This window comes from Bacillus rossius, chromosome 1 (genome assembly GCF_032445375.1).
Source record: "Bacillus rossius redtenbacheri isolate Brsri chromosome 1, Brsri_v3, whole genome shotgun sequence".
NCBI classification, from domain to species: domain Eukaryota; kingdom Metazoa; phylum Arthropoda; class Insecta; order Phasmatodea; family Bacillidae; genus Bacillus; species Bacillus rossius.
The window spans coordinates 142,592,351-142,612,346 of record NC_086330.1 but is presented as its reverse complement, the minus strand read 5'-3'; the positions used below and the strand labels follow the sequence as shown (position 1 = coordinate 142,612,346).

At 32.9% G+C, this 19,996-nt stretch overlaps 1 protein-coding gene across 4 annotated transcripts in view; it reads left to right on the top strand.

Moving 5' to 3' along the window:
• Nucleotides 1-1,795: 1,795 nt before the first annotated feature.
• Nucleotides 1,796-19,996, top strand: part of LOC134546237 (protein NDRG3) — a 161,400-nt gene continuing 143,199 nt past the window's right edge. For 2 of the 4 annotated variants that reach the window (XR_010079115.1, XM_063388918.1), the window contains exons 1-2: nucleotides 1,827-2,069; nucleotides 13,245-13,471. Coding sequence is in view for 2 of the 4 variants with exons in the window: in XM_063388918.1 (XP_063244988.1) it covers nucleotides 13,254-13,471 (218 nt within the window). In the remaining 2 variants the exon portion in view is untranslated. Of the gene's footprint in view, nucleotides 2,070-13,244; nucleotides 13,472-19,996 lie in introns of all 4 variants that reach the window. The other 2 variants (XM_063388917.1, XM_063388919.1) reach the window with 2 other exon arrangements.

The window sequence follows — 19,996 nt, the reverse complement described above, 5'->3', positions numbered from 1 at the left end:
GATGAACAGTAGGAACTCACGTAATTTTCTTTTTACGTGATGTAGTCGTTCAACTACGTCGCGAAAAAAAAAAAAAAAAAAAAATCATACTTGTAAACAAGCAACACTGGTGGAACGCGGGAAGCCTACGATTCACTCATCCTTCTGGACATACCCGAATACTCACGTTGGCAAGCCTTCTTTCAACAGACGAGAGGCAAACGCCCGATCGTGCATCTTCGGTTTTTTTTGTTTATTGTAAATAAATATGCAACTCATGAAAACTAATGGTCAATTAGGTTATGTTAGCTACATTATAAATACTTCAAAACATTGTGGATGGTTGATTTGGTTAGGATAGCTACATTAAAAATACTGTGAAATCATGTTAACGGTTACCTAGCGCTGGATAGCTACATATTAAAAAGTTATTTGCTAAGCAACCATAAAATGATTTTACAGTTTTTTTAATGTAGCTATACTTACCTAATATAACCAACCATTCACAGTGTTTTAAAGTATTTTTAATTACTTCTTGCTAATTTTAAGAAAAGAAGGCTTGCCAACGTGAGTATTCGGGTATGTCCATAAGGATGTGTGAATCGTAGGCTTCCGGCTGAACTCCGCATCAGTGCACATCACGAAAATTAAAAAATTCCATATCTCCTAAAGTATTTGGAATTTCTGATCTCCGCCGGGTTTAATGAAAAGAGGAAGTTAAAGAGCACAGAATAAAGGTATTTTCGGATTTTTAAATTTTTTTTTAAAAAAATCGCCAAAAAATTAATATTAAAAAATTCGATATCTCCAAAAGTAATTGGAATTTTTAATCTCCGCAGGCGGTTCTGAAAAGAGGACGTAAGATAGCATATAATGAAAGTAATTTCATATTTTTACGATTTTTTTTGGCGCTAATCCGTACAATACAGATTTACCCTTATTCTTACAAATGAAGCAACCAATTTCTTCTTAACAGCAGGCATTTTTACATTACTAAACCACAGCACGAAAACAAAATCAAAACATGCACGCAATTTCACAGTTTTGTTTACTTTGAAGGTCTAGCCGGATACGTCATTTCACGAAAACACCCGAACGACCAAACTCGTTTTTCTTCTGTTGAGACGACCTAACGCATCTCGGCCATCTGGAAATTGTTTACATCAGTTCACTTTGAAAGTTTTACTGAATAATCGTGCGATATGTTTAAAATGAGACATATTTAGCAGAAATAGTTTTTATTTATTTAAAATATTATTACCGATTAAAAAATAAAATCTACTAACTAGTGACATCTAGGTTGTAAAACGGACTTACTTTTTCACGCTAATGTAGTTACATATATAAAGGCTAGGTAGCGTAAATGGTTGCGTACTAACTTGCTAGGTAGCGCTAGTTAAGAAATGTTATACGTAGCGCAAAATTTGTAACTTAATTACACCACATCACTGAAAGTAATTGAGAGTAACTTGTAAAAATATTTCCGAATAAATTAGCAGGCTTTGTATACAATCCGATTTTTAAATTTCGTTGACTGTATTATTTATTTTAAAGCTGTAAAAGTAATTTTCGTACTGCCAACTGTGCAAACTCAAATCGCAGCAATTTGTCGTTAGGCAAGAAAAATTTAATAAATCCTTAGCCTTAAATTTGCAAGAAAAATTTCCGTTGTAAGTTTTTATAAATTATTAAAAAATGGAAGATTTCTTAATATGTAAAGTTGGTCAATTCACTGCAAGTATGTGACGCTACATTTACTGTTTGAACACGCAGCCGCACGCTCACACAAAAAACCCTTGTCCAAAGACCACGTGATATTGTGTGGCCAATAGGAAGCTGTCGCTGAACGAGTGAAGCTGTAGTCTTTTGTTTTATGTGTTTTATTTTAACGTGAAGGGTAAAACTTCACTTCGGTTAGGGTGGATTCTAGTTTTAACATCGAAGTGACGTATATCTGTTGTCAAGGAGATACATTAAAAGTAACGAAGTAGTGATCTGTGCGTGTTGTAGGCGGGCAAGTTTTTAAGTTTTGTATTATTTGTACGTTTACCTTTATTTTCGTGATAACTCCAGTCAAGAGACAACTAATCGTAAGTGTCAAACCAATTTGTGTCATTTGTACTATTGAGTTAGGTCCAATTTTTGTCATCTAAACAGCAATTATTAAATGCCACTGAGATAACTAAACTGATAATTTATTTTTACATTTCAGAAAATAATTCATTTTCATTACCAATTAAATACACACCAGGCAAGCTAAATTGTGTGTGAATATCGACAACCACTAACCTAGAAGGTTTTAATAATAATCCCAATATTGTTCGAGAGTCTTTGTAACGGAAAATGTTAGCTAAGAACAAATAAAAATTTAATAGGTTTTGAAGGAAGTGGCAACAGAATTATAGCTGTGCATTCGAATTTTATCTGAGCAGACAATGTGTATTCTTATGTGGTTGACATCTCATGTAAGTTCGAGAACAAGTTATGTATCTTTTTCGATCCTGATAGGTGAGGGAAGATTTCACAGCAATTTTTCATTTCATCACGACCTAACCACTTGTCTTGTTTATCTTTTAGCCTATTACTGATGAATTTATACACTCATGATTCGCCTTTAAAATTTATCTTCTGATACAAATATTTGTCATTTTGGCTGAGCAGTTTGCTACCCATTTTTACAACACACAAAAATGATTAACATGTTGAAATAGGCTACATTAACTATCTATTTTCATTTTGAGGTTAGTAGAATCTTTTTGCAATAAACCTTACTTACTATACAGACAACTTAAGTAGGGTCTACTCGTAGAGTTGAAAAGGTTGTTGTGGAAAAAAAAATTGAAAATTGTACATTTTAGTACTAATGTTTTCTTAACTACCCCATACAAGTATGTACAATTCAATATAGTAGAGAAAACTCGATATTGAGGAGACGAGGGAAATTGTAAGTTTTAAATCATTTGAATAAAAAAAAAAATCATTAAAAAATGCTTGAAAATTTCTAAATTAAAGTTGAGGGTAATCACCAAACAGATATCTTTAACATAGGCCTATAAATTTGTGTGAACAGCTGGTTAGGTTAGCTTAGCTTAGCTACATTTAAAATACTGGGTAGTTGTTTCTTATTGCATACCAAGGTTATAATTCATATTTTCAAAATCAACTACAGTTTGGTTATTCTATTAATGTGCTAATCTAATCCATAAACTTTCCTTTTATGTAATAATCTGAAACACTTGCAAAAATTTAATCGTAGAATCCTATGTTAATGAAATCAATCATTCACCTAAATGAAAAAAAAAATATGATGAAATATAAAATAATACCTTTGAAACAATTTACAACGGCTCAAAATATGTGAACATCTTGTAATTTCAAACATTCAACATGACGGAAATTATATTCTATATACATGTTACTGGAAAATAATTTAGTCTTAGGTAATTAGAAAAATGTCAGGAAGTAAAAAAAGAATCCTTTTCAGATTTTTATTCACTTTTTTTTATGCACCCTTCTACTTGATAATTAAGTACAGAGTTGAGATTGAAAAAGAAACTGAAACAGAATGAAAAAATAAAACAAGGTATACTAATTGCAGAGTTAATGTAGCAAGTAGGCAGGTGCTCCATTCCGACAATGTTCACGCTCCAGGAAGGAAACAAATTTGTGCAAATTTGTAAAATAAAAAAATCCAATTAATATAATTTTTTTTCTTATAAAAAATTCTTTAAATTCTTGATCTTTCTTCAGTTATATATTCATAGAGATTTTAATTACAATAATATTGGATTCTTCAATATGTACACATAACTGATTTGAAAAACAAATTTAAAACATGATTTAGCACTCAGGATCACTGTAGCTAGGGATGCCAAATTTTAAACACATATTGATCTATCAATCTTTCTATATATTATTTGAATGATATTGATACCAATAAAATGTCTGCTTGATAATATTGATATATCAGGTTATCAAAATTTGAAAATCCTTGATTTGCTTTATTATGAAATTATTTAAGTATAAATGTAACATTGAATTCTGGCTATTTCTAAACACTTACCTACTAGCAAAATAAAACTTATTTTTGTACATGCAAAAATTTACAAAGTAATGATACAAAAAAGAAAGTTAAAAGTATGGATCATTAGGCTACGATTTTCACAAAAAAAACTCTTAAAGAACCTTTAATGACTGAAAGTCAATATCAGTATCTTTATCTGTTATGTAGTTTTTAAACTGTAAGAGTGTAGGATTGACGAATAATTATAAATTTGTACAAATTGTGAGGGGGAAAAAATATGAAGATATTATTTTATTCCAGTTTGAGATAAAATTTCTATATCTCGTATCCAAGTTAATTTCTTGATCCCAATGGCATGATCTTGTATGCATTGATCCTGTGGTACATGATGCTTGCTGTTTTAATTTAGTACATAGAAAAAGATCCTGGGCTGAAAAAAATATTGTGGTATATCAATGAATGATCGTAAGTTGATACAAAATAGATTTTCCTTTTTATCCAACTTTAGAGTATAATTTTTAAGTTATATCACAAGTTTTGGTTATTTTCAGGATCTTTCAATGTCATAAATTAAAATGGCAAGCATCGTGTACCACAGGATCAAAATGTACAGGATAAAGGAATAAACTTGGATACGTGATACGGAACTTTTACCTAGTTTGATATCATCGGAGCTAATATCAGTATTAAAATAATATCTGAATCAAAATATTGATACCAAAATATAAAATATTTTAAGTACATGAAATAGGTATCAAGATCATTGCCATCCCTAACTGTTAAATGCTTAGGTTAAATTAATATAAAAAAACTGGGTGTATATAGATGGCAATTACTGACTGCAGCTTGTATTACACTGTCCGTTACCTTGAAGTAACATCTCCGTTGGTATCCACTCGCAGCCGGCAGCTGCTTCCAACTATAGTGCAGGCGAGTTTGCTTTTACAGGAAAGGTTTTTAATACAGCATTCTATGTTTTGGAGCATTTGTAATCATGCACCAATAGAACTGCTTACATTCAGATTTCTTTGCATGGATTATAGCTGTTGACCTGCGCTGCCAGAGTTATAGTTTGTTCAGAGTGTATTGTATACTGTGGGTTTTCATGTCAGTACAGTGTTACCTGTTTTCTAGCAGATTACATTAGGCCTGTGCGATTACTAGTTTTTGAAGAAAAGATCTAATTGAATTTTAAAATATTTGCGAAGTCAAATCAAATTGTGAATATTGGGTAAATATGTAGTTGGGCGGTATTTGCGAAAAAAAATTTAAAAAATCCAAAAATACCTTTATTTTATGCTCTTCAACGTCCTCTTTTCATTAAAAGTGGCGGAGGTAAGAAATTCCAAATACTTTAGGAGATATCGAATTTTTAAATTTCATCATATGTAGTTGAGCGGTATTTGCGGAAAAAAATGTTAAAAATCCGAAAATACTTTTATTATATGCTCTTCAACTTATTCTTTTCATTAAAAGCGGTGGAGATAAGAAATTCCAAATAATTTAGGAGATATCAAATTTTTAAATTTCATCACAATACCAGTGCCGTGATGTGGCGGTTAACATTGTTTCTTGTTTACGTACGAGGTACGAGTATCTACTTTTTTTATTGGATAATGATGTCAGGTGATTGTTCGTGATAGGCCAGAATTCAAACGAACCAATACGTGATTATTTAGTTCATTTATTGTTTAAAATTGTGTTTAATTACCGCCTCCAATTTAGGTGAGTTTTTAACGTTTCTAATTTTAAAGTCTTATTTGTTATTTTGATATTGTTGCGCAAGTAATAAGTAACAAAAAAAATTTACGTGAGTTGTTACTGTGCATCCTTTGTTACGGGTTTGTTAGGTAAGGTCAGTTACATTCATTATAAATAATTTAAAACTAAAGAATAATTAAAATTAATTCACATTATTTTTAATGTCGGCTTAGTTTGAAAGTATTAATAATGTAACTGACCTGACCTAATCAACCATTTTATTAATTACGCATTGACGATTCACGTATTCACGAACACACGGCAAAATAACAAAAATGGCGTCGCTCGAATGGTTCCACAGGTCTTGTATTGCAAAATTAAAAAATTCCTTATCTCCTAAAGTATTTGGAATTTCTTATCTCCGCCGCTTTTAATGAAAAGAGGAAGTTGAAGAGCATATAATAAAGGTATTTTCAGATTTTTAACATTTTTTTTCGCAAATACCGCTCAACTACATATGATGAAATTTAAAAATTCGATATCTCCTAAAGTATTTGGAATTTCTTACCTCCGCCACTTTTAATGAAAAGAGGACGTTGAAGAGCATAAAATAAAGGTATTTTTGGATTTTTTAAATTTTTTTTCGCAAATACCGCCCAACTAAATATTTACTGAATATTGTTCTCAGTGAAGCTATATTTAACTTATCTTATGAAATACAGTATTAAAGCTACAAAATAATCGTTTAACTTTTATAATATTTTTTACTAATTTTGTGATTAACCAATCTGACCCTATGTATAACATAATTCAATAAAAATTATAAAATAACCATGCTTAATATTAATATTGAGCATTCGTAAGAGCAAACAAAGTGACACCCTTTTTTTTAGTAACCATTTTTATTCAATCATAACAATATACAACAAAAAAAAAAAAAACTAAATATTTTCATGATATAGTCTTAGGCTTCCAATGTTTAAAGCTTTGCAAATCTGAAGCTTCAAATCAGACAAAGCTTTGCATCACAACCAAATCATTTTTTTTAAAAAACAAATTTCCTGGAAAAGTCAAATTTAATAAAAAAAGCTATGATTGATTTGCTTAATTGAAGCTTCGCACAGGCCTAGGTTACATATATTATCATATTTCAAATTTTCACACATGGTATTCCCATTAAAACTATATCATTCAAAATCTGGCAAGATCATTAATCAGACATTTCTGTAGTCCTAAATTTTCTGAATTAAATACCTTTCACACTACAAAGTTACTGTCGCCATTATTGTTAATGAGATATTTTCATTTTGTATAACTTTCCAGTGAATGGTATTAGCATTAGTTTTGTAATTTTCGTCCTACTTCCAGGAAAAATGCACACATTGAAAAAAGCATCTAAGCCTAGCTGGGCTCCCCGGTGCCTGGACCATGGGGATTTTTGCCTTTATTCTCATTTTCTCAACATTCCTGGCCCCATGAAAAGAATAGGAATCAGAGTATATAGGGCCTAGGTGTTCTCTAGGAAGGGATCAATCTTAAATAAAAGTGTACGTACTAGACTGATGATAGCCACTAAAAAGTTAAACATTTTGTCTCAAACTTCTATGTCACCTGTGAGTCATCTAAAACTGTCACCAGTAATTTATTTTTATAACTTAAGTTTATAGCTTTATGTCTTACTCAGTCTGGAGTAACAAAGAATGTTTATTCTGAATAGGCTAGTAGGCTTATTTACGTTGAAATGTTTCAGTAGGTATGTATAGACTTAATTTCGACAAGGACAGTCAATAAAAGTAAGACTTGAAAATTTTCATTAATAGTCAGAATTTTGTGAATGAAATGTAACTGGCCAAATATTACGTTGTTTGCAATTATGATTTTGTCTAAACTTGTTACTAACCCATTCTGAGCATAGACAAAACTTTTTCTTCTTACATACAAATTTCACTCCAGTTTAAGTATCATGTTCTAATTTATTTCACAGTTTCTGTAGATTTAATTGAATTTTGTTTGCCAATTTTCTTTTAGAACTCTATTGCATTATTTCATAGGTTTCTATGACTTTGCATTTATCATTTGCATGGTTTGTTATTTCTTTTCATAATTAAAGGTTTCTAATCTGAGATATATTTTATCTCTCTTTACCTTTTAATCATAGCTGTATAATTATTTGTCTACAAGCACCCGTTCTGTTAAAAAACAAGTAAGTTAAATGTTTATACATTAACCAGGCATAAATGGCAATACCTACAACAGTGTGCTACTTGTGATATTGTAGATAAAGTCTGATGTTTCAATTATTATTAATATTATTATTATTATTCCTTCAAATATGTAATGCTTTTTTTTAAAAAAAAAAAGATTAAAATTTTCACACACAAACAAAATGATATAGATTTTTTATGAAGACATCCTCAATAATTTATTCATTTTTCCTGAAGTATTCAAAAGTTTGAAACACAGTGCAGTAGAAGAAAGTTGTAACTACAATCCTGCAAAATAAAGATCTATTCAGACTTTCGTACAATTAATGTAGAAATGTCTTCATTGTTCTTCTATACATCCGCCCCTTATATTGATTTCATTACAAAAACTTTATAAGCTTAGTAGAGTATTAGTGCACAACTTGGCAAAATCAATTAAATTATAGAATCTATATAACATATATTTGCTCCAAAATTAAGTATCGTGTAATGATCCCAATTATTTGCTGTGTAAATCATTTTCAGAGGAGAAGTCCTAAAAATAGGCTACTGATCCAGGGAAAAGATTTTAATTTGGTTTTCATATTTAGGGGGTGCAATGAAATCTTAAGAGAAAGCTTAATGTTCCAGTTTTCAAACATTTGTGTTTTGGTGACTTGTATCATTTCAGAATAGCACGTTGTAAATGGACACACAAACATTAGCCTATCGCATGGCAGGGTTATTGTATGTGCCATTGAAATGCTTGGGAAGAGCGGAAGCTTTCATGTGAGATTTTTTTCCATATATTACTTGGCCTATTTTCAAATGAATGAATATGACAGCAGATAATTCTACTTTGACTTCTTATTGAAATGAATAGTGCATACTGTTGTTTCCAATTCTAACACTGGACTAAGAGCAGATATTTTACTATGTGTATAATGATTCATCCTAATATATGTTTGTTTTGTTCTTGCTGCTTAGTATTGCTATTTGTGTAGCCTGTGTACTTGTTTCTTTGTCGTCCACACCTTTGCAGTCGCTACAAATGAGTGTTAGTGTGCATGTAACAAATTGTAAAGAAATAATGAAATAAATAAAAAAATTAGTGTTGGAAACTTCTGTAGAACCTACATTTAAAATTACCTTGAAATTCTAGGATTTTCATAGGAGGCACAGATTTGTTATTCTGATTGAGGATAAAAGTAAATACAGTAGAGTCTCGCTAATTCGGACCCCGCTAGTCCGGACATCCGGTTAATCCGGACGGATATAAAAAATACGTAAATGATGAATAAGAATATTGTGACAAAGGAAAATAAGAAAATATATTTGTAAGAGAGGGTCCTCTTGCCCTCAGTAGCCGGGAGTATTACCGCTAGTTTTCCGCTCATCGTCTTTTCCAAGAAGTGACTCGCTCTATCTATACCTGCGAGTTGTTTTGTTTTTTTCCCTTCAGTTGATGATTACTCGTGCTGGTGACAAGTGTTTGTGACAGTTTAATTTTATTCAGTGCGAGCATTGTATTGTGTACACTTATTAAGAGCAACGTAATGGCTACTAAACGTAAGAAAGTGACTGTAACTATGGAGCAAAAACTCCAAGCCTTATTTCGTATTGATGCGGGTGAATCATTAACTAGAATCGCGCAAGATCTAGGAGTGGGAAAACAAACTGTTTCTGATTCGAAAAAAAAATCGGAAAGAAATTGAAGATTTTTGTGCTAAAATGGTGAGTAAGGACAGTCTGGGTAACAGAAGCACGTTAAAAAAACCAAAAAATGAAACTAGACGAGGCTTTGTACATTTGGTTTTGCCAACAACGTGAACAAGGCGTTCCGCTGTCGGGCGTAACATTACAAGCGTTCGCGCTCAAACTCAATGAAAAATTAAAAGGTGACCCTGCTTTTACTGCCAGTGTGGGATGGTTATCTCGTTGGAAAGATCGACACGGTATTCGTGAACTTAGTGTAAGTGGTGAAATGTTGTCAGGTGACAATAGTGCAAGTGAAGACTTTAAAGTAAAATTTGAAAAGTTTGTTAAAGATGAAAACTTAGAGCCTTGCCAAGTGTTTAACGCTGATGAAAAGGGATTAAATTACAAAATGCTTCCAAAAAAAACATTAGCATCAAAATTGGATTCTGTAGCCAAAGGTCATAAGGTAAAAAAAGAAAGAGTAACTTTGCTTCCTTGTAGTAATGCTTCTGGCAACTTGAAAATTCCACTATTGGTTATAGGCAAATCGGCTAAGCCTAGGGCCCTTAAATATCTTAATAGAAATGCTCTTCCAGCCCAGTACACTTCACAAAAATCAGCATGGATGGACAGCAAAATTTTTAAAGCATGGTTTTTTGAAACATTTGTTCCTAAAACAAAAAAGTTTTTGAGAGACGAAAACCGCCCAGAAAAAGCTGTGTTGTTAATTGATAATGCACCATGCCACTCGAGTGAAGAAGAATTGCGAGACTGTGAAATTTTCGTAAAATTTCTGCCACCAAACGTGACTGCTTTGATACAACCAATGGATCAAGGGGTGATTGAAGCAATAAAACGGCGATATAGGAAAAAAATGATCATGTTTCTTTTAGAGCAACAAGAAGCAGATCCGTCCGCTAACTTAATGGATCATATTAAGAAAGTGACAATGAAGACTGTCATTTACTTGGTCGCAGAAGCATGGGAAGAAATTAAACCGTCAACTCTTCAAAAAAGCTGGAAAAATTTGTGGCCAAGCATTTCACAGGAAAAACAGGGACAAGACGAAACTCAACCAACTTCAACTAGCTTTGATTTTGTACATGTTTTTCAACAGTTGGAGGGTTGTGCCAACATAGAGGAGAATGACATATCAGAATGGATTAACGATGACAACGGTATTGGTCATCAAATGTTAAGTGAAGATGAAATCGTGGATGCATGCATTGCAAACACAGCAACTGAAATAGACAGTTCGGAAGATGACGATGGAGGTACGGAGGAATCAGCTGGCCCAACTCATGGCGAAGCGACTACAATGCTGGAGGGGTTGCTGAGTTACTTTGAGAAGCAAAGCGACACAACGTCTGCTGAGCTACTGACGTTGAGGTGCCTACGAGATCGCACGGCAAAACGACGGCAATCTTCTTTAAAACAAAAGAATATTACAGACTTTTTCGAGTAAATTAATTGTTTTTAAACTTTAATTGTTTTATACTTTTTAATTACATGTAGGTATGTACAATACATATTATTGTTTTATATATGTTACATACATATGTATATAGTTTCTTAAGTACCTTATAATAAAACGCAGTTGATTTTTAAGCATAAAGATTTTTTATTTAGCCTATAAAACTTGTTTTTGATACATTTTAAAGTTGATTACGGATGATCCGGACAGGGTCCGGTCCGGACAAGTCTGGATTAGTGAGACTCTACTGTATGTTAGTTTAGAGTTGGATGTAATTAATCACATGCAAATTTGACTTGAAATTAAATTCACTTTTACCAAAGTGTCAATTGATCGGTTTGTGAAATTGCCTTCTTATATTTATATCTAGCAATGTATATCCAGGCAATATATCATGCAGCGAACAATAAGCAGTGGAAATATGGTAATATTGATGTAACTTTATAATTTTTCATAATTTCTTATAGTAAAACAAAAAAAATTTAATTTTACTAACAAACAAAATATAATGAACACAAAACTATTTGCATGTGATAAACTTTTACATAATATTTCAGTCATCTACAGAATTGTTGACGGCATACTCAGAATACTTTGGTTATACACTTTTCATATGTTGAGAATTTTTCAGAAGAGATGATCATGAGTTCATTTGTATGTGTGATGAAAGTAATTTTAATTGCCAGTATTGCTACAACACATTTAAAAGAACTTTTGGGGTTTTTACTTAGTCTCTAAGTGCATAGGCCTTCCAGACAATTATTATTCCTAGGCAAGGTGGGATATACCCCCTTATCCCCAAAACCCACCAATTAATAGAATTTAAAAGAAAATGGCAAGCAAAGTATTTCTATCCCCCTTCTCTCCAAAGAAATTGCATGCTTACATTCCTGTTCCTGGTTTTAGTTACAACTATTATATTAAATATTTTTGTCACCGTATTTCACAGGATTCCTGTTCTCGCAAATGGAATTTTTTATTGCAAATTTGTGGTATTTAGTTTCGTAAGTGACAGCTTGAATAATGCAAATTATCTTGCTGGAGGGAAGACAAATTTTGCTTAGTTATGCTATTGGTTATTTACGATTTTTTTTTTGTATTTTTTACTACCTTGTTTGCTTAAATTATAAGCACATACAAGTCACACGAATATTCATAATTGCTTTTTACTTTGTCACATATTGGGATAATTTTTATTCACTGCCTGAATTTACTTAAAAATAACTGGGTTGTTTATGAAACAAATGTTTTCTTTATCTGATACAACTGACTCAACTTTATAACTGTATTCACTGGTTGTTGGTTAATCATGAATGTTAATCATAATTATGAGGGAGGGATGTGGAAAATAGGAAGTGGTTATTTCTGGATACCTTAAATTTTTTAAGCACCGCCAACTTAATATTTATTTATTTTTTGGTATGATCTGCAAGTTGCCAACCAGGTAATAGAAAGCTATCAGTGGTCCCAAAATTGATCATCTTTTACAGTTTTGATACTTTGAAACCTAAGTTTGTAATCAGTGGTTTGTAGTCCTTAAGATTGCCTGTTTATGTTTGCATGTTTTGACAAGCATTTTATAATATAAATAACATTACTTGATTATGGATCACATTATAGTGGGAATGTTTTTCATACCTTGTAGTTCACATTTCATTGTACAAAGAAGGTATCTTAACAAAATCTTAATTTATTTACTCATTTTGAAGCCTTCAGTAACTGTAACTCTGTGTTAAGGATTCTTTTAATTTTTCATCAAATGAATGAGATTAACACAATACAATTATATGAGTTGAAAATTGTTATCTTATTAATAAAATTAAATGGTTGTTAAATGTTCTTTTTTTCCTTATTAAATTATTTTTGTTAGGCATGTTTGTAGGTGCTTATTTCAAAATAGTATTGCTATCAAACTAAAAATTTTGTAATTTGAAAGCACACAATTTATATTTATTTTGAAATTTGCCTTTTGCATGTGTATTGATGTTCATTAGAGTAAAAATTTGTTTTGCTAGGCTGTATAAAGTTTGCTATAAGCATGTTTGCATTTATTTATATTGTGATTTTTGCCTTGCATTACACTATAAACATATGTTATTTGTAGTTTTTAGTGCACTTGTTACTTTTTGTTCCTTTCAGTTCTATTTTTTTTTTTCTCTTGTGTTTGGCTGCTTCCTGCGGGCAGGCGGTGAAGATGCCGTCTGGCGTAGGCGCATCGTACAGGTCTCTCGCAGACGATGTGTACAAGAGCACGACGATCGAGGAGAACAAGTTTAGCATGTTAGAGTCGGTGAAGAAAGTGTTTAGCTTCGCGAACCCCGGCACACCCACGACGACCACGTCGAGGTCCGAGCCCCTGGTCCCCGCCACGCACCGGCCCCGGTCCCAGCCCCAGCCTCAGGTGGTCTCCAGGTAACGCACCCCACGTCGTACTGCTTCCTGCTTCGGTGGCGGGTCGGTGTGCTCTTACTGCTGTACATTATCTCATTCTGCATTATCACTCTGACTCTGTTAGAAATCTAGTTTCGGAGGCCTTTAACAATCTCTTCACATTTTTTCCTCCTGCTGTACATAGGCTGTTATGTTCATTTATAACCTTTTTTACTATCCATACCTGATGGACTCGTTTGTGGTGGTGCTGGGTGTCTTTCTAATTTATTCACGTAACCTTCCTGGAAATGATTTTTAAACCTGAATGTTAAGGTGGTGCTAACTGAAGTTTTTTTTTTACTATGTTTCCTATATGTTTTTTTACAAATAATACAAGAATTAAGATACACACTGTTCCAGATAAGTTTAAAATTTTTGACAGCTGTCGTAAGGTACATTCAGATTGTGACAGCTGAGTATTATGACTTAATCAACAAAGTGAACACAGAGTCATGTACCTCCACACAAGTCAGTCATGTATCAATAATTATATTGTTAATTTTTTAAAAATAATCACCTGTCAAAGTCTGAATGTTCCTTGCAGCACAGGTCAAAAAACTCACCTTATCTTAGAACAGAGTGGGTTCAACTAACACCAAAGTAACTTAATCCTTCTCTTCAAAGAGACTGTGTTGGTACTGAAAATTAACTTTTGCAGTGGTTAACTTGTTAACAGTAATCACACTGGCAGTTAACCACAAATAGTTTAATTTTTGTGGGCTCATGTTTGTATGAAGTTTTGGTGGCTTGTAATTACTTTTTTTCTTATCAAATAATGGGTTATGTATCTGTGGTACTATTTATATCCTAACTAGCGACCCTAAAATCGCTTGTAATTGTGAATATTCAAAAATCTTTAAAAAAAAAAACTTTTTATGTATTAATTTGTATTGAAAATATGATACAAAATGACCAACAAAAAAAGCTGTTTATCCAATCGCTACCTTAATTCACAGGATCACCTGCTGTGCTAATCTGAAGATTGCTTGATAATTTCATCAAAATCAGTCCAGCCGTTTTGGAGTCCATAGGGAACATACATACACACACTGATTTTTCTGACCACTTTTGTCAGTTTCTGTAATGGGGAAGAAATACTAGTTTATTGTCTTAAAGAGAATTTTGCAGCGATAAAAAATTATGAGGCATCACTTTTGTTGTTTGTGTGTTTGTGCGTACATGCAAAGTTTTAATTTTAATCTTAGGCGGGGGAGCAAATTTGTAGGGTTCCCAAGGGAGGTTCTGCGCAGCCCGGGTGTTTTGCATGTTGTTTTTAACTGACACAAGTCATCTCTGGATAGGGTGCTTGTATGTTGTATACTGCCCATTTGGTGGACTGTATGCATGAAATAAGTAGAAAACTTTAAAATATACAGAAAGTTTTCCATAAAACATAAATTTGACATGTACATTCATCAACCCTGTTTCACAGTCACAATTTTGCAACCACAAGTGAGCCCCCTCGGTGAGGGGCTCTTTATTTCCTGCTCTCCTCCCTTCCCACCCCCCAGGATCTACGCACATGATGTTATCTATTTTAGTTTTAAACCAAATTAATTTTGACTGAAATTTTTTTTCTTTATTCTGTTAACTACCACTTATGAAACACACAGTTCTTAGTGCGTACTATTTGTCATTTTATTTATTGTTTTACTTTGTCTGGCAAAGAACGATCTTTAAATCAAACATGTATTGAATGGTTAGATAAAATTCTAACAGATCATTAATATTTATAAGAAAAATTGGCAAATCCATTATAACATGATATTATCTCTAATTTATTGTTTTAAATGCTTCTGCTGAAAGCTTCTTGCAATATGGACTTCAGGGTTTTTTTCAGGTCCAAAGATGAAGGAGATATTATTTTGTAAAAGTAGAAAATATTTGTATAGGTATATGAAAATTCAAACACACATTCACAAATGCATGCACTTACATATACATACTCACAAAATCATAAATCATACTGTCCAACAAAAAATTTCAGGAAAAAATCAATTGACACATGTACTGTGTAGCTATATCAGACAAAATGGGACAAATTTTGAAGTTGCCCTTAAAAATATTGGTTTATTCTTGTGGAACTTCTTAGCTATATGAAGCCTTGAAGTAATACGTGATTGTAAATTAGGCATATCTGTCACGCTCTAAAGAAATTTGTTACATTTTAATGATTTTAGAATTGGGTCATGGGCCACAATAGAGTTTTTGGCCACTTTTCACAGTATATGTTAATTTTAAAGATTAATTTTTTTTTTGTGTTTCAAACATTTTAAATATATTTCAGTTTTACAAAATTTAATTAAATCAATTGAACTTAACTTGGGTATTGATATTTCATAACACAGTATTAAATAATTTTCTCAAAAAAAGAAAAATAATGAAGTAGACAGTCACACTGAACTTAAACCTGATAAGGTTTCATTCTGTAATCTATTTATTTCCCCTTGACACAAAACATGTTAAAAATTTTCACTTTGTTGATATTCATGCAAAAAAATTACACACACACACACACACATATATGTATATATGTATATATATGTATATATGTATATATATGTATATATTTCATTTCATGGAAGTTACATCACTTCAAAATTCGTCATATTTAACATTTTCCCCCCCTTGTAACTATTAAATAATGAGTTGAAAAAGCTACACAAGTCATTAAAAATATATAAAACCCTATCTCAGCATATGATCAAGTAGACAGTTCTAGGTAAAGCCATGAAGTGTGATTGAATAACATTTTTTTTTAAACAAAGGTGGTCAAAAAGGTTTATTATTGTGCTAAAAGTATGTTCTTGTTTTTTACTTACTGATTTAGAAAAGGAAAAATATTTTATGCTGCGTTAAAACAGATATAGTCAATATGGAAAAAAGAAATGGAAAATCATAGTATCATTATGGCTGGGGTAAATTTGAAACAGCATGACGCGCATAGCACAGAGGCATGGAAGTTGAATGTTTGCAAACAGATTGTTGAAGCCACATTGTAAAATAGCACTTGTCATAACATAGTCATTAAAAATAAAACTGAAATAATTGTATTTAGGAAAAAAAAAATTGTTAAAAAGCTGATAAAATTCAAAAGTTTGAAAATGGAAATTTTGACTATAGTTGATATGTTCCAAACAACATTGTTGTGTGTAAATGTAGCTTTGACTTCTTGTGCTGGGCATGTGCACAGGTGCTATTTACATATTTTTGGTTTGGTGGGGGAAGGGCGGTGTCTACAACTGCTTCTGCATCTAAGAACACAGGAAAAAAATATAAAATAAATTTATCAAAATTTTTAAATGTGTTTAGTTGTTGGTATTTTAACAGTTCGAAAGAAACTAATTGCGGAATAGAGACAGTGTGTCATAGGTAAGAAGTCATTAGATCCTCCTCCGTCATGAAAGAGGTTGACTTCGGAAGAAAAAAACCCTCCCCCTTTTCGTTTTGAGATGGATATGTTGCGTGTTATCGCAAATGTAGTCCGGGCTTATGCCCGTTCTACAATGACACGGTAGCGGAGACGGATCTTCCGGAACATTTCACTTTGTCTGCTGCTTCCACAATGCACGGAAACATAACAAATGGCAACCAATGAGATTGCATTTTGAGGTTACGAAGTATTAATATAATTAAAAAAGAATTATGCTTTGAGTTCATAGCAGAATTTGCATATAATGAAAATAAACCACAAAGCAATAATACAGCACTATATATTATTGTACTTTAAACTGTTATTAACGTATTTAGAACACACATAAACATGGCTACCACCGCAGCCAAGTATTGTCGCACGGAGCAACGTATAAGGAAGAGCATTGCTGAGCTAATCCTTATGGGTCCGTCTCCGTGCAGTTGCAGAAACTCTACGTTTTCGTGTCATAGCAGTCTGGGCTCACAGGGGAACGCAGCGGGAACTCGTCAGAGGGCGCGCATTATCGCCGCTCATCCCGCAAGTAACGGTATCGTCGCCCACTTGGGCCGGACGCAGGGTGTTATCGGTGTCGACGTGTGCGCTGGTAATTAAACGCTTCTCCCCCTTCCCCTCCCCCTCCCCCTCCCCCTCCCCCTCCTCGTCTCGTTATTAGCGTCTCGGGTATCCAAACCAGCGCTGCTCGCCGATGTTAATTGGCGAGACGTCGGGCCCGCGACCCCGCCGTTCACTCTCCCGGGTTGTGAGTGACGTACGGCCAGTGTTGCTAGCTGTCTAAACCTATAGCCCTCCAAGATATTCGAATATCCGCATTTACCTTTTTTTTGTAAACTATAACAGAATTAGTAATTATAACTTTGCAGACTGCAGCTAAACAAACTCCTGTGTCAAATAATATATTACAAACTGTGGTTTGGCGATAATTTTATTTTTTTGCTACTTTTAACATTTTTATTTAATTAGAGACTGTTGACACCTGAGATTTCCATTGAATATAAAGCAGGTGTACTTAAGTGCATTTTCTCTCAACATAAGAGACATAGCGACGAAAAATCATATGTTGTGTTACTCGCTACTGTATTCGCTCTAAGCGTTACTGTTTTTTATTGCGCTCTGATGAACGTTATTGCCTCGACGCACCCTAGCGGCTATAAAGACGTTTCATTAAATAAAACATTCGAGCGAATCTTTCAGTACTCGCTAGTGATGTGTAAACATCCAACCTCGGTAAAGAGCAAATTCATGTGTTCTCATATCGCAAATACACACACTTGAACAAGAAATTCAACGTAGAATTCTTTAAAATAATGCCGAGCGTGATAAATATGCTGATAAATAGAATTTATTTTTTTCAAATACCAAAATTTCTAAATGCAAATCACACACATACTTTATGCGCCCACTGCTATATTTCGTTGTCTGAATCGTAAACGTTGCTTGCGACCATCATGCGCAGATAGCAGCACGAAACACATGAAAATTTTAAACTATTAGAAACAGCTCCGATAAAAGCTTAAAAGACTTGAGAAAATCCTAAACCCCGGCTTTGGATCTGATTTTCGACACGAATTTTATTAAAATACTGTATATATATATCATTGTAATGCCAATTTTCTTATGTATATTAAAACTTGTAATTTTTAATTCTTCGACTCTTTTAGTTTACCAAATATATTCCAAGGTAGTTTTACTATATACGGGTTTATGTTGCTACACGTGGGTCCGACATCTTGACGACTTCGGCACCGTTACAAATTTCCGTTCCTTCTACTTTCGTTCCATTCACGAAATCACTCCTACCAAATGCCGTAAGCAGGGTTCTTCGTCCGGCTCTGGCTAGCGGTTAGTAGAAGCGAGCTGTGTCGAGAGTTGAGAGCCATTGTTGTAATAAAAAAAAAGTGTAACTCATTACATGTGATGGAAGTAAAATTTCTTTGGCAATTCAAACATCGACCCGTGAGTTCTCCCTTTATATTTATTTGGCGTCAAAAACGTCTCAAAACAATATTTCACGAAAACGTTTCATTAAGATTCGGCCTTGAAATTTTACTCCCATCGCACCCAAAAAGTTTCAGTTTAAAAAAAAAATTATGTCCATAGCTTTGTGCTTACTGCGGAAATATTATAGTTTTAAAGTTTTCTGAACACCTGTAAATAAGTAAATCAGTTCTGTTTTTTAGGGTATATTAAAACCAAATACAAAACAGAACACTGAAATTCTCTAAAAAATTATACTGTCGAAGTATTTTGATTTTTGAAACCTGCTTTATAATAAAAGTTTAATTAAACTGGGCTACTGCTTCTGCACACTTCTCTTGTAAGGCAAATGATTTTATTATTATACCAGTTTGTGTGCTGATAACAACTCACTAAATTCGCTCAGGATCTCACCTTGAGCCGAATTATCACTGTTAGTTACAGTAGTGTTGTGATGGGAAGAATATGCATTAATACAAACTAGAAACTTGTAGGGTAAGATAAATTAGCAATCTCTGACACAAAATAAAAATAACAGACTTGCAAATAATATGTTTTAAATAATTTATGTATATAGTTTGGAATAAGCAAGACAGAATAGAGTACGATCTGTACTGTAAAATCCACACATATCATGCACACTTAATAGTTATCAGTTTTCAATATAAAAATGGCTAGATCAATGAATAAATCAACATTAAATCATTTGTAGTAACAATGGACCATGTTAGATAAAATAACTAAGTTCTGTTTTAGCTCTAGCGTGCAAATGTTCCGGATGTTACACATGTATATGTTATATTGAAATATTCAAAATCAATTTCTGTTTCACGCCACTATAGGGGTTCTTTAATATGTTAATAGTTAGGCCGACCAGCAAGTTCAGTGGTGAATACAAGAAACGTTCAATCATGACCACTGAAATTATGAACGACAGTCTTAGTTTTAAGTCAGTGTGTGAATTTAAATGTTACGCTGTCACAGTTTAAATTGTATATTTCAATCAAATAAGAATTAGGTTTCTATTAAACTTTAGATATAACGTCTCAGTTAGCAGTTTTTGAATGATAAGCTTGGCTTCTTGTAATAGTCACTAA